This window comes from Coloeus monedula, assembly GCF_965178545.1.
Source record: "Coloeus monedula genome assembly, chromosome: 11".
Taxonomy (NCBI): Eukaryota; Metazoa; Chordata; class Aves; order Passeriformes; family Corvidae; genus Coloeus; species Coloeus monedula.
This window is the reverse complement of record NC_138791.1, coordinates 20,220,260-20,235,204: the sequence shown is the minus strand read 5'-3', so window position 1 is coordinate 20,235,204 and position 14,945 is coordinate 20,220,260. Positions and strand designations below refer to the sequence as shown.

The 14,945-nt window shown below is 49.5% G+C and overlaps 1 protein-coding gene across 1 annotated transcript; it reads right to left on the bottom strand.

Annotated features, from left to right (window-relative positions):
* Nucleotides 1-629: 629 nt before the first annotated feature.
* On the bottom strand, nucleotides 630-13,613 carry EDEM1 (ER degradation enhancing alpha-mannosidase like protein 1). Its single transcript, XM_082288905.1, has 12 exons — nucleotides 13,203-13,613; nucleotides 12,433-12,505; nucleotides 10,817-10,920; nucleotides 9,838-10,009; nucleotides 8,533-8,716; nucleotides 7,845-8,019; nucleotides 7,221-7,341; nucleotides 6,641-6,811; nucleotides 5,981-6,054; nucleotides 5,156-5,252; nucleotides 4,244-4,429; nucleotides 630-3,341 (listed from the first exon to the last, which is right to left on the bottom strand). Exons 1-12 carry the CDS (start codon nucleotides 13,580-13,582, stop codon nucleotides 3,252-3,254), a joined length of 1,827 nt encoding a protein of 608 aa, XP_082145031.1. The 5' UTR covers nucleotides 13,583-13,613; the 3' UTR covers nucleotides 630-3,251.
* Between the last annotated feature and the right edge of the window lie 1,332 nt (nucleotides 13,614-14,945).

Here is a 14,945-nt window from a genome sequence, read left to right as displayed (position 1 = left end):
TCCTGTCAGCTCCAGCAGTCTCTGAACCAGGACTACAAACCAGGAAACAACACAAGAGATAATGCCAATCAGAGAGAAAACAAATCCCAGAGGAAAAGGCAGCAAAAGAGAACCCATAAATCAAAGTGATGCTCAGACAGCACATTTCCACGTTCTTGTTCTCAAACCCAGCATGAGCTGTTTCCCAGGGTGGTTATCCACAGGCTGCAGAGAGCCCAGCAAGGCTCTTGGTGCAGAATTCCCACCTGAACCAGGTGCTTCACGGACTGATTGGACAAAGGATTGGGAGTCACAGCAGGGAGGTCAGGACCTGCTCACGAGGCTGGGTGCTGCCACACTTCATTTATCCCACATCACTCCCTGCTCTCAGCTGCCCCCAAATCCTCATGGACAGAAAGAGGAACAGGGGGAGAAGAAAGAGCTCTGTTGTTTTGGGGTGGGGTGGGTTTACTCCCCTGCAGGAAGGAGCCATCCCAGCTCTAACCAGGTGAAATCCCAGTGTACAGAAGGTGCAGGGAGATCCCCTGCAAGCCTTGCAAGAACCACCCTACAAGACAAACACACATCAGAGTAGTCAAACACACTACTTTTTAATGTGGATCTGCAAAATGCAAGCCAAGTGTTGAAAATTCAGGACATTTCATGCAAGCACATTTGGTCCTCTTCCAAGTTTCCCTCCTCAGTTAAATACTTCCTGGATAAATAACAATTGAGCATACATGGCACTTTTAGTTAGGAAAACTTGATATTGCACATGATACCAAGAAATACAAGAGTCTATTTCAGCAAGTGATTCCAGCACTGTTATCAGTTCCATTTTGATGCCATTGACTTGTACAAAAGCTCTCATTTTAGTGCGTAACAGGAGCCCTGTCCTTACAGAGTAAAAATGTATCCAAGCAGTTTTAGAGCAAAGAGGAAGAAAAGTTGGCTCCTGAAGGAACACAGAGTCTTTTACCACCAGCTTCCTTGAGGATAAAGAGCATTTCTGTGGAAAGATGACTGTCACAGCACCTGGCAACAGAAATTCCAAAGCAATTCCCAAGGGAAGCTGACCATGTTTGGCTGGAAGCTGCAATTCCTGGCTGGGCTGCTCCCATTCTCAGCCACCTTTCACTATTCCTGGCAAAAACAAGGAAACAAGGATGGCAGAATTGTTCTGCAACTTTCTCACAGTCGTGGAATTCTCTCTGGAAAACTTTGGAATGGATTCTGTGCATGATCCTGGGCTGGGACCCTCCCCTGGGTTCAGGAGTTCAGAAGGCACAAACACACAGTGGTGAGTGTGACACATTCAAGGAGCTAAACTGGGAGTCAGGGACAAACCAGGTAGGCAGAAGAAGCCACCACCACACTTTGGGTGTGTCTGTCCTGGTGTCCTGTCCTTCCTGTGTCCTGTCCATCCCAGCACTGCCACTCTGAGTTTACACAGCCAGGGTGGGATGCTGCACTGGGCTCTCACCCCACCATTCTCATTCCAGAGCTGGATGAGACCTGCTGGCCCAGGAGCAGCATTTCGGAGCCCAGATCCCTGTGCCTCCTGGGTGAGCAGAGGTCCCCCCTGCCTTTGTCCATCCTCCTGCCCTTCCTCACCCTGTACTGGCTGGGAAGCACAGCCTGAACCTCTCCCAACACCTCTCTGCATCACACCACCCTGAATTCCTGTTTTCCTTTAAACAGGAGACTCAGACACTCCAATAATACATTAACAAAGCCAATTCTACAGGAGCTGGAATCACCAGCTGCTTCAAACACCAAGGCAACCCATTCTACTGCAATAATTTGGGAAATTTTAACCTATTTCCCTCTCCCCCCTCCAACCCTTCAGCCCTTCAAACACACACACTAAGACCATGAAGACTTGATGATTTTTTTTTTTTTTTGCCTGAACATAAGATTCAACTATCATGGAACAGAAGATCCTATAACAAAGTCCCTGAGATGCATCTGTACATTAAAAGATTTCAACAATAACCTCTCCAGCACAAACTTCGTATTTATTAGAAATGTTTTGAGTTGCAACACGTGGTTTATGAAAACCAATGTTGTTTTAAGAAGGTGAAAATACAGATCAAGTTGCCCTGGTATTTAAGCCTCAATTTAAAAGTCATTAACCCAAAAATAACATTTTACTATTTCAACTGTAGTCAAAAGTTAGAAGTATATAAGCAACGGGGAACCACTGGAAAAAAAACCCCAACTTGTTATATTTAAGAATGTTGTTTTGGCCTCAGTTTGTTGTCATCCCTCAAGCCCTTAACTGCTTTCTTCCCAAAAGTTCATAGACAGATATTCTTCCAACATCTTAAAAGACAAAAAAGGGAAATCATCTCTTTTTAAGTGACTTTGGGCTCCACTGTGTTTTGCAACCAGCTCATCTAAAATACTTTTCCATCTTCCCAAGGAAGCTCAGTTTTCCCTGCTAGTGAAGAGAACTTAAGGCACTAACACACGAATCCTGTCAGGAATGTGGAACAGTTTGTTCTTCGTGTACTGTGACACCAGTTCTTAGCAGCATCTCTCCTGAAAAGGCACTAAAACATGGCAAACAAGGAAACTTTGGGAACTTCTGCCTGAGTGGCTCTGCAATTCCCCCTTCCCTCCCCCCATTCCCTTCCAAAAAGGCACCTGGATTGGTTTGATCACTGGTTTCTGCAGCTACAGGCTCTCACAACCCTGCCTGTTCTATCAGCTGTGTGTGTGAGGGATATCAGACTCTACCAACAGCTTTTACACCACCAGGAGTTATCTTTCCAAGAGTAGATAGAGCAGTTTTGTTTCAGCAAACCCAGTGGGTTCCTACCTGAGTAGACCTTAAGGTTGTGTATTGCTAGTCAGAAAAATTCAATAATTCAACTTGGTGTAAAAAATTGCACTTTCCCCCTCCTTCCCCAAGCCAAGATCACTTCAAATTAAACACCAGACCCTTCTCTAGAGGGACATTTGTAACACAGCCACAAAGAGGTAGCTAAGTGGCACAGGCCAATTTGCCTTCTTTTTCTTTTAAAACATATTCAGCCTTCATTTGCAACAACATTTTTCATAGGAAGTCCTGAAACAAGAGCTGTGTGTTCGGGTGGCACAGGAGGTTACCCCAGCTCGGAGCACTGAGCTCCATCTCCTTTGTGTCCACGGCTGACCACAGGCCCAGGGGACAGCTGGGGCACTCAGCCTGTGCAGGGAGCAGCTGAAGGGGGAGGAATGTCTGCAGAGGAATCCCAGGCTCCTCCAAAGTTTCCCTGGAGAGTCCCTCAGATCAGTCCCACCATCCTGTCGATCTGTCTCATGTAGTTGCTCTTCAGGGGCAGCAGGTACCTCCTCTCATCAGGGACTCTGTTACACTGTTAAGAAAATTTAAATATTTTTAAAATCTCAAATCCAAACCCAGGCCATCCCATCCCTCTGCAATCCTTTCAGATCCTCCCAGTAGAGAAAATTGTATCAAATAACACTTTTTATCCCAAGTTTCCCTCATTCTTTGCAGACTTCCCCACAAATCCCATAAATGAGCAGCAAGTGTTTCCTCAGTGCAGGCTGCAGCTTCCAAACATACAGCACAGCTTGTTGTGCAACTGAGATTTCCTTCACTATGACAACTGTGAATGTTTAAAATAATGCTCTTTTTCTGGAGTTTTGGGGGGAGGAGGGAAGGAACCACACCAGAACCTACCAGCAGAGGTTTAAAAACATTGTTCTGTAACTGCTCTAGTGGAAGGTGTCCCTGCCCATGGGGGTGGAATGAGATGACCTTCAAAGTCCTTTCAATTCAAACCATTCTGTGATTCCCTGATTAAAACCAGATCTGTTTGGGTTGGTGATGGGCACTGGAGCTCACAGCTCTGGGCTCAGTTGAGGCCTTGCTAAGAAAGGTCCCCTTTACACCCCCAAAACCACCCTGAGGAAGACAAAGCTTGGTTTAATTGACCCTCTGCTTCTTCCTCTCCTCCTGACAGCAGCACTGCAGAGTTTTAAGGGCAAAGGGGAAGGGAAAAATAACTAGAAATAAATTAACAAAGAACAAAAAAATTGCTGCAAAATACTTCAAAGGGGACAGGTTTCACTCTCACCACAATCCCTCACATGATCCCATTTTTGCTGCTGCTGCAAGTGCTTTTCACGGGAGCTTCTCAGATATTTAACTCGCCTAAAGGAAATTGTCTACAGCACCACTTCCAAATGGCTCTTTTTGTCCTGCCTGCCCCTCCTCCATCCCCAAGGCAGGAGCAGCCTGTGCATTCCTTACGTTGGAGCTGAAGTTGGCTGCCTTCAGCTCCGTGGGTTTGGTTTTCTCGGCGCTGTCCTCCTCTCCAGGGAGGATGTCTTCCCACAGCGAGTTCCGGAAACGCTCGTCCACAGACACGATGTGGCCCTCAGTAGTAAACATGAACTTATTCCCAGATTTATGCACTGGATTCTCTTCATCAAACAACTAAACGAGAGATGGGAGAGACAGTCATTGTTGGTGTGCAGCACCCTTCATGTCCCAGCAATGAGGAGTTGCAAACAGGTACTCACGCATTGAAGGAGCACACAAAAACACCTTTTAGTGCTAAATAATGCTGGAGCAAATGGAAATAAATCGTCTTAATGCAAGGGATTGATCTGAGCAGTTAAAAGAGGAGAGCAGAAGGAAAACTTTGCACACAACTTGAAGTGCCCTTATTTTCTAAGCTGCTCTGTGAGGCACTTCTAGGCTGGCATCCACTCAGTCATAGATTTATTTGGTTTTCTGCACTAAGGGAGATTGAGAATAGGGGCTTAGGTAATGTCAGCCCAAATGCTTTCTCCTGGGAGTGCCAATGCCCGGTGGGGAGAAAGCAGAGGCTGCTCCAGGCAGGAGAGCTACAAGCAGCAGTTAGCTCAGAGCTGAGCAGCAGCTTCCTCCAGTCCTGTCCCCTCTCCTTTCCAGCTCTCCAGGTTCAGGAACCACAGCTGGGCAGCTGCCCAGCCTCAGAGACTGGGGTGAGGTCAAAGGACAGGAGCACAGCCTGAATCACTCCCATACACAAGTCCTAGAGCCCAGCAGGTTGTAATTAATGACGTCCCACCCCTAACCCAACCCAGTTTAATTAATAATTAATAATCAATAGCCTCCCACCTCCTCACTCTAGCATGTTTGTGCACAGTATCTTGGCAATGAGGAACACACACGTACCAGGTACAAGTATTTACAGGTTTCACTGAGAAAAAAGCTCTCCATTCGATCCTCCTTCGTCTTCTCCACCACGTGGTGCAACGTGGCATAGCCACACCTGCAACATGGAACATTGGTTTGGCTTTAATTCCCAGCTGTCCTGCTCCCAAACTGCTCCCCAGATATTCCTTTACTCCAGACCATTCCAACTGCCAGGGGTGAAGTTCAAAGGGAACAACTGTGTTGTGCAAGCACTCATTGCTTATTGGTTCTGGGGTCCTGAGGGGTCTGTGATCACCTGAACCCCACTCAACTGCAATGCTTGACCTGGCCAATCATTACACATTGGTTACAAAATGAGTCAGTTAATAACAAGGAATAAAAATTCACTGTCTTCGCTCTGAGTCTTGCAAGAGGTTCAGCTACTCAGTTTTAAAGTCAGGATTCACTGCTGCTGTCTTGAACTGGAAGCTGATATGCAACAGCTTCTGGCTTAGGGGGCATCCCTCAGTTCAGCTAAACACCACGAGGTGAGAAATAGTCTTGCAGGATCCCTAGGAAAAATCCCAACTACTATTTTCAGCAGCTTTTAGCAGCTGATCATCAACAATGCATTTTGAAAGGCAGTTACAAAATTCTGAAGGTACGAAGTTGCCACTGGACTGTAATTTCATTTTCAGACGGGAAAGAAAGAAGTGCTCAGTAAGTAAATCACCACTTGTGGCTTTCAGGGAGGGTTGGGTTTTCTGGTTTACCTACATGTGGCAGACTGGATTCTATATAATATTTGTATAATAAAATGTAGGTATATAGCACTGAGAGAAGAAAAAAACATTGAAGACTGACTTTGCTTTTGTATATTTTTCCAAACTCTGCAGAATATCCATTCCCACATGAAGGTAAAATGGGTTCTTTGTGGCCTAAATAAGGAAGACAGACAAGAGTTAGAGTCAGCAATTTTGAAATCTTGTAAAAATAACACAACAAAGGCCTATTGGTACCAGAGTCTTGTGTATCACACAGCAAATTTATCTTTATAGGAGCATGACTTGGATTAGCCTGTGCAAGCTTCTCACATTTGCTTTAGTGCAATCCTAAACCTGCAGTAAATCCAAACTCTCTGATACCTTCCTTGTAGGCAGACAGTTATTTTAGTTTATTGTTATCTGTGCCTGGACAGTGTTGCAAGGAAAGCTGTTATATTTACTTCAACAATTTTGGTTAAGCAGTCACAAGTCTCTGCCTTGCAAAAATCTGCCAGCACCTTTTAGAAAAGGCTGTTGAGTGTTGTTTTTGCCTGCCTTAGAAAAAAGGCTTTTTTTGAAGCAATCAGCAGAGCAGCAACATTGCACAACACCACAGTGCCTGCCCAGAGACCTCCACATGCCAACAGGCAGCTCCAGGGCTGCCAAACTTCAGCTGGCCAGAGGTCGGGGGGGAAAAGTGACTTTCTGAACAAAACCATTTTGGCCAAGCCACAGTTTGTAACTCAGAGAAGTGAAATACCTGATAAAGAAGATATGTGGACTCCACCAGCTCCGGCCTCAGTGGATAGAAGGGAACGTCTGGGGCCTGCAGCTGCCAGTTGTACCTCTCTGGGAGAGCTCCATAGCGTTTCCAAATGGCATAATAGAAGGCATGGAGACAAATGGCATCTTCCACATCTCCTATCAGCACCTGGGCACAACAGCAGCCAGAGACACACACTTAATGCTGCCAGCCAGCAAAGATGAGAACGTGGCATCTAACACAACTCTCCCTTCATAAAACACACACAAAATAACCCCCCCAAAAAAGTACTAACGTATTCATTCTTTGCAGCAAAAGCTTTAGCAGAGCTCAGCCTCACAGCACAGAATACAAATCTGAGGTTAAAAGAGGGATGCTGAGAGTCTCTCAGATCCAGCAGGGAGCAGGCCAGGCCTCCCCACATTGTTGAGTTAATGCAGAACTGAACTGAACTCTTATCAGAGCCACCAGATGCAAACCCACAGGTGGGAGCTCAGCTCAGAACTGCTCAGACTCATTCCCAGCCCAGGATTAGGATGAGCCTTTCTACCTGGCCTTTAGCAGCAGGAAAGCTTACCTGCAGTCCAGGGAAAAAGGCTTGCAGAGAGTCGATCCAGGTGTTCATCAGCTGGCCCGTGTACATGTTCACATTCACGTACAGGGGAGGGTCACCTTCTCCTTCATTGCAGGCCTCTCGACTGCCAGGGAACAAGAGCAACATGGAAATGCCTCTGCTTGAGGAGAGCACAGTGCACTGCCACCAGCAAAGGCAAGGAGCCACTGCTTTGCTGTGCTGGGCTCATTTTGAAAGGAACCAAAACATCGGTCATGCTCTCAGAGAAGTTAATTCATAAAGGGATGTATCCTATCTTAGAGCTCTGCCAGCAGAATCTCTACCAAAAAGTCATGCTAGGCAAGATCAGGCCTTCAGAAGAACAAAGCAGCCAATTTAATACATTTCCTTTGCAGTGCCAAACTTTTCTCAGCCTTAACATTTATAAATGGGACAGGAACCAGCTTGGTTTCTCTGCACCCGATCGGTTGCTGAGGAGTGAGGAGACTACCATGAAAATGAGATTTTGCTTCTTCAAGTAAAGAGAACACAGATTTTCTGGGGCATGGCACAAAACACTATAAACAGTGTTTCATCTTGCTGGAGGATTCACTGCTCCAGGAATTGATGCTGACACAAATCACATACCCTCTCCTCAAGTGGTTCTGAATGTTCTGATAGGCAGCGTTGAACATCTCCAGGTCTTCCTTTTCCCCAAAGAGGATGTAAGACTTCAGCAGGTACTCATAGAACGAATCTGACCCTGCTCCCAGTCCGCTCTGCTTTCCAACCCAGTGACCAGTCTGGATGTTCACAACGTTTCCTTTCAGAACAAACAAAAAGTTTAGTCTGAGGTTGCTGAGTACATCAGAGAAAACCAATCCAGTCAAGACTTGGAGGAATATTACACATTCAGAAATTCCCAAGGAGGAAGGATCAAAGATTAACATCAGATAAAGTGTTACAGTGGTGGATTCATCTGAGGAACACCCACACACATGCAGTTATTTTAATTACTTTTAGTCATCTGCCAATCTGAATTACATTAATGGGGACACAAATCAGGGCCTTCAGTTCCATCTCCCAGTTTGGTGAAAAATTCTGTTTGAGATGTGTGTGCCCTAAGGAGTCATTCAGAGACTCCATTTTTCTTACAAAACCCCACAGTGCCATTTGTTCAACACAGCCCCTGGGCACACAAGGAGAAAGTGACTGAACAGCTACAGACGGAGCAGAAGGACAAAGTTTAGGACACATGAAGGAACTGCAGGCTGCTGGCACAGCCTGAGGCAGGCTGAACACGGAGCCAGTGGACACAGCAGCACCCAGACATTACCCAGCAGTCCAGTGTTATTGCTCCTGAGGCTCCACAGGGCCTTCACAGCTCTCCTGGCCACCCATTCGAATGTGGAGTCACCAAGCAGCCTGCTGAGGATCCCAAACTCCACCAGCAAGGATCCAGCTCCTGCTGTGCAGGTTTCATTGTGGCTGTCTGGAGGAACCCCCTTCTTCAGGTTCACCTGTGAACAGCAACAGTGCCAACAGGGACAGGCAGGCTGGCCCTCAGCCAGCTGTGCTCACAGCTGCACCCTCACACTTAGGAACAAGCCTCTTTGGTGGTTTTTGCACAATATGCAGCATGGAATGTCACAGAGAGAGAAAACCAGCCCATTGCTGCTTGGAAAGCGTTCCTGTAGAATTCCTGAAATTCTTCTTCCAGCTTTATAGCATCATGCTTAAAGTGGGCAATCCTGTTTTTTCTCTTGTACTTGCTAATCCTTGCAAGCTCCACTCCACTTTTTCATGCTTTCCCCTAAACATTCAGGCTTCTCCTTCTTTGCTGCCCCTCAGTTCGTGCTCTTGAAACCAAAAGCTTCCTTAAGTGGATGCTCCTCCCCTTCCCCACAGAACACAGAGCTGAAGGGAAGTTACACCACCCTCAGCTGCTTTACCAGACCCTGAACAGAAGTGAAAATTCATGTTTCTACAGCCTGACAGGTCTGGAGGAAAAGCAGTGCTGCTGTCTCCAGAAATTAAGAGCAGCCAGGCAAGAGCTAATTACAGTTTTGCAGTTTAGGGTTGTTCCAGTAGAAGTGACAGCCTTCTCCTTGCCAACTGCATCTGCTTAAAACAAGAGGCTGCAGCATCCAAGAATCCCAAAGTATTGAGTACCCACTGAGCAGCACTCAGGAAATTATAAATTCCAAGCCCAGTATGATAAATATTTCAGAAGAGTTTTATTCCAATACAATTGTTTTAGTAGCAAGTCACCAATAAAGTCACTTTCCTCAGCTATTTGCCTTTACAGTATTTCTTGTTAATGCCAGTACTGTTTGCTGCTGTGTGACACGGGGCAGGGAATGCTCCAGCCAAACAGCACAGAACCAAATGACTCCTGACCTACAGGGAACAATAAACACAGTGAAAAATCAGCCCAGGGAAAACATTTACTAGACAGAAGGAGCAACTTGTATTGCCCATGTCACCAAAACTTAGGGCAGTTTCCCCTGTGTCATTTTAGAATAACTTAGAGCAGGCTCAATACCCCAAGTGCACATAGAAGGGCACAAAATTTAAGTTGTAAGACAGGTGAAAAACTGCTTTGAGTCTATTTCCCCGCAGGGCTGCTGTGTCCACTCACCCGAGGGTAGGGAATGCCAGTTTTGGTGTTCTCAAAGGCTGGGAGCAGCCTCACTGCCAGGTCATGAGCCAAATGCAACAGCTCATTGTCATAATCCTTAATGGTCATGTCACCAAAGGGCTGCTTGGTGTCTGTGATTATGATGTGGGCAGACAGCAGGCTTCCCAAAACCCTGTGGGAAAAGGAAAATTCAGGTTTTCAGTCTGTTCTGAACCTCACTCGTCACCTAAACACCTTACTGGTGTCATGTCTGTCAGAATTCTTACTTTGTGCTCCTTACAGGCACTACAGAAAATGACCCATGGTGGGTTTTCCCCCACCAGTAGTGAAAACATGTAGAAGTCATGCTGTTGTCAGCCACAGTGCACCAAAACCTGGTTCTGCAAAATTTACCTAACCCAGGAGTTCTTGTAACAAGGCTATTTAGGAGTGAACAGCTCCTTGGCCATGCAAATGGCAGCAAGGGTGTTACATAAACTTAGTACTCAGCAAAAAGAATGCCTAGCCAAGTGAAGCAGGAATAAACACTGTTTGAGACACTCAGAAAATGAAACCTTTTAAAATCAGACAGCATCTAAACCCATTTCCAAGACAGATGGGTCTGTTTTGCATCTGAAACGAAAGTGAAAGTGAGCAGGAGTCCACGAAAGAAAAACAGACCCAGGAAAAGCTGTCCCAGGGTTGTTTGTTGTGCACAGATCTGAGTCTCTGCTGCAAGAGCAACAACAAAAAAGCAGAGTCTGCAAGCACAGAGACAATCACTGACTCACTGCTCCAGGGCACACAGCACTGATTAAAACAGTTTCCAATATGAAAGGATGGAATATTTTCATAGAAGATTAAGAAACAGCTTACTTGAGGAACAATTATGGACTAAAGCCTGCCAAAGACCTCATAATCAATGATTTGACTTTGCATTACATACACCAGGTCTTTAACCTTGTTACTGCTTTAAAGACAGAAACTCAGCACCACATACCTGATTGTTGCCTCAAAAACTTGGACTGTTGAGTCTTTGTCAAAAGAAACTGTGTCAATCACCAACTTCACTGCCTTCTGGAATTCTGAGGAGTTTCCCATCACCTTTTACAGAAAAACAAAGCTCTTTTGTACAATTGCTGCTTGGGGAAGAGGGCTGGAGAAGAGAATGGCAAGTTCACATCTTAGACCAGCAGTCAGATTTAGCACACTGAGTGTTCAAACTGTCTGAACTATTGATCCAAGAGCTAAGTTTAGCTTAATGCATAACATAACTTGCAGAACAATGAAGTCTGATTTGATGTTTATGTGACCAAAGGCAAGTCCCCCCTTTCAGGTTCCTGACCCAACACTGCACATCCAAGGGTTCCCTTGTGCCTGCTTCCTACAGGTCTAACCTAGGAAGTGATTTCCACTGCATCCAGAGACAGATGTAAATTCAGCCTGAGCTTTAAGGGAGCAGCAATGTGGAATGAAAACACAGGTTCCTGCTTGCCTGAGTTCATGAAAACACTTGGTTTACAGGGACCATACCTAGATTTTTAACCAAAGCACCAGGTGCCAGCTCTCCCCATTACCAGACCCAGTGGGGAAGCACCACATGTTTGATTGGAGCAATGAGGAGCAGAACAGGCTTCCCCCATGCAGCAGCTTCTCAAACACAAGAGACTTGAGCAACTAGAAGCTTTATATTTGAGAAAAGAACTTTTATGCACTGCCCCACTGGTGGTGGAGGACAGAAAGGCACCATTATCAGCCACATAGCTGATCACAGATCCCAAACTTCTCTTTCAGTAAAACCCAGCATTTCCCCCACTTCTGCTTTCAGTTCTGCTCCGAGCTGCCCTGCTCAAGCAGCTCCTCTCCACTACTGCAGTCCCAGGGTAGAATGGGAAGGGTTTGATATCCCAAAGTGCACAAAGCACCTTCTGCACCAGAGGAGATACACATCCCCCATGGCTCCAGCACACCAGTGAGCGCCTACACTCCAGAAGGCACAAACCTGCCCTGGCTGCACAGGTGAGAACAATGAAACCTACTGGGGTCACTGAATATGCCCAGGGAAGGGGCTCTTCCTCATGACCCCATACCCTGGTACTACTAACACAAAACTGAGCTGCTCCTCACATTATCTTCCAGTTTTATCAGAAATGCAGGGGACAAGCAGCTTTATAGGTTTTCCCCTCCTTCCTTTCACCACTCCTCACACAGATCTGTGTGTCAGTCAGGCCCTCTCTGCCAAGTGAAACAACCAGAGCTCTTCCAGTTATTGTGTACACAAGGAGCCCTCCTCCTGATGGACCTCTCAGCAACTCACAGCAGTCCCAGTTCGAATCCACCCATCCTGAGCACCAGAACAACGGCATATCCCAAAAGATAATCTCGTCTGAACCTTGGGGAGGAGCTTCAAAATTTCCTGTCTCCTCTGGAAATCCCTGCTGACACATCTCCAGCTACTCTCATTCTCTTACCCCCGTATGACACTGCTGGTCTGTGACCCAGCTGTTAGCTTGTGATCCAGCTATTTGCCACCACACACCCAGCCAGGGCAGTCCCTGGGGTGACCAGGGCAGGTCCCAGGGTGACCAGGGCAGTGTCCTCACCCCAAGGACTCACCGCCAGCGTGTCCAGCGCGTCGATCAGCGTCAGGGAGTAGTTCCCCAGCACATCATTGATGTTCAGGTTGGAGCTGGAAGAGCAGAATCACAGAACCGTTAGGGTTGGATCTGTGCAGATCATCCAGTCCAACCCCCTGCCCAGGCAGGGTCACCTGGAGCAGGTGACACAGGAATGTGTCCAGGTGGGTTTGGAATGTCTCCAGGAGGGAAGGCTCCATGACTCCTTGGGCAGCTGTTCCACGGCTCTGCCCCACCATGGAAAAAAGTTCATTCCAGTACCTGAAGGGAGACTACAAGAAATATGGAGGGGACTGGAGTGACAGGACAAGAGGAAATGGCTTCAAACTTAAGGGGAGTAGGTTGACATTGGATATTAGCAGGAAATTGTTCCCTGGGAGGGTGGGCAGGCCCTGGCACAGGGTGCCCAGAGCAGCTGGGGCTGCCCCTGGATTCCTGGAAATGTCCAAGGCCAGGCTGGACATTGGGGCTTGGAGCAGCCTGGGACAGTGGAAGGTGTCCCTGCCCATGGCAGGGGTGGCACTGGATGGGCTTTAAGGTCCCTTCCCACCGGAACCATCCCGTGATTCATACAGAGGTGGAACTTCTTGTATTTTAGCTTATAGCCATTACCAACTACCCTGTCGCAGGGCAGCACTGGGAGGAGGCTGGGCCCAGCCCGGCCGCCTGGGAGACAGACACACGGAGCGGTGCCACCCCGCGCCCCGTGCCCGCCCCGTGCCCACCCCGGCATCCCCCGGCCGCACTCACGGGTCGCGGCGGTCGGGCCCGCGGCCGCGACAGTGCAGAGGGTCGAGCTCGTCGCGGGGGAAGGCGTGCTCCATGTAGCTGTCGTAGCCGAACACGAACATGCCCCGGGCCGCGTCCCGCAGCCGCGCCCGCAGCTGCGGCGGGAAGGCGCCGCTGTAGCGCCGCTCGTACTCATCGCCGCCCGCCGCCGCGCCCCACAGCCGGGCCTCGCGGCCCGCAGAGCCCACGGGCGGGCCGGGCAGCGCGGGCGGCCGCGGGCCGGGGCAGGGCAGGCGCGGGTGCAGGCAGAGCCCGCGGGCCAGCGCGGGCAGCAGCGTCAGCAGCGCCTGCAGCCCGAGCCGCAGCAGCAGCAGCCCCAGCACCACCGACCGCCATCGCATGGCCGCCCGCGCATAGCGCAGCGGCGCCGCCCGCGCCCTGCCGCGGCCCCTTTAAGAGCGGACAGGAACCGCGGGCCGGAGCGGCGCAAGGGCCGCCCACGCCGCACTGCTATTGGTGGAGCCGGCGCGGAACGGGGAGCGGCCGCCGGCCACAGGGCGCGCGGTGTGTCACTCAAGGGCAGCGCCCGGCCGCCTTAAAGGGGCGGGGCGCGCGGGGCTGTCGTGGCACGGCTGGCGGCCACGGCTCCGCCCGGGCGCAGGGTCAGGGCGGGGCCGGAGAGCGGCGCGGCCTCCCCGGACAGAGCCGGGCGATGGGCCCTGCTCCGGTGCCGGGCCCTGCCCTGCGGTCACAACCACCCCCGGAGCGCTCCGGGCTGGGGCCGAGCGGCTGTAGAACTGGGAAAGGCCCCGGGAGTGCCGGTGACAGCGGCTGGACAGCAGGGGGAATTTACCTCCATGAAAAGGGGCTGCCCGGGGAGGTTTGGAGTGCCCAGCCCTGGAGGTGTCCAAGGAAGGGCTGGAGGTGGCACTCAGTGCTCTGGGCTGGGGACAGGGTGGGCATCGGGCACAGCTGGGACTCGATGATCTTCTGGGTCTTTTCCAGCCTCTGCGATCCTGCGGTTCTGCGACACGCGTGACCCGCAGCTCCTGCAGCCCAGCCCCGCTCACCCCACGCGGGGCACTAGAAGACCCTCGGCTTACCCTGGGGCCACAGAACACGGCAGGGAGCAAGCCCCGGCGAGGGCAGGAGCCGCGTTCCTCGGGCAGCAGGGAACTGGGGTGGGAGGAAGCCAAGCCACGCTGCCGGGCCAGCATCGTGGCCACAGGGATTTCCATCGCACAGTGCCAGAACGGACTGGACAACAACGTGGCAAACGGAGCATCAGGTGTGAGCGCAGCACTGGTGAGCCGGTGGGACGGGCTCGGGGAGAGCGGAGCAGCTCCGAGGCAGCTGCGGGTCGGAGAGCTGCAGCAATAGAAGAGCCGACAAACGCCAGGTGTAGGTGTGAAAGTGAACACACTCCGGCAGTGCTGGCAGTACCAAACCTCTTGAAGATAAGAAAGAACAGAAAGCAACCACAGCTGGGGGAAGTAAAGGGGAGACCCAGCTCCGAGCTACCCCAGCAACCTCAACAGCATCCGAGTAAGTGGCTGTGAACAGGTCACTTGTCACTGAACTGAGCTGCCCTGTTCACTCTGGTGTTGCATCCTTTTACCAAAGTGCCTGATCTCTTCCAAGGAAATGGCACAGAATATGAAAAATGCCCACACAGGGGAAAAAAATAAAGGACTTATTATGCATAGACAGACAACCAGACAATAATGATCTGTCTTCAGCCTGTATTGTAGTTTGTAAGTGAGA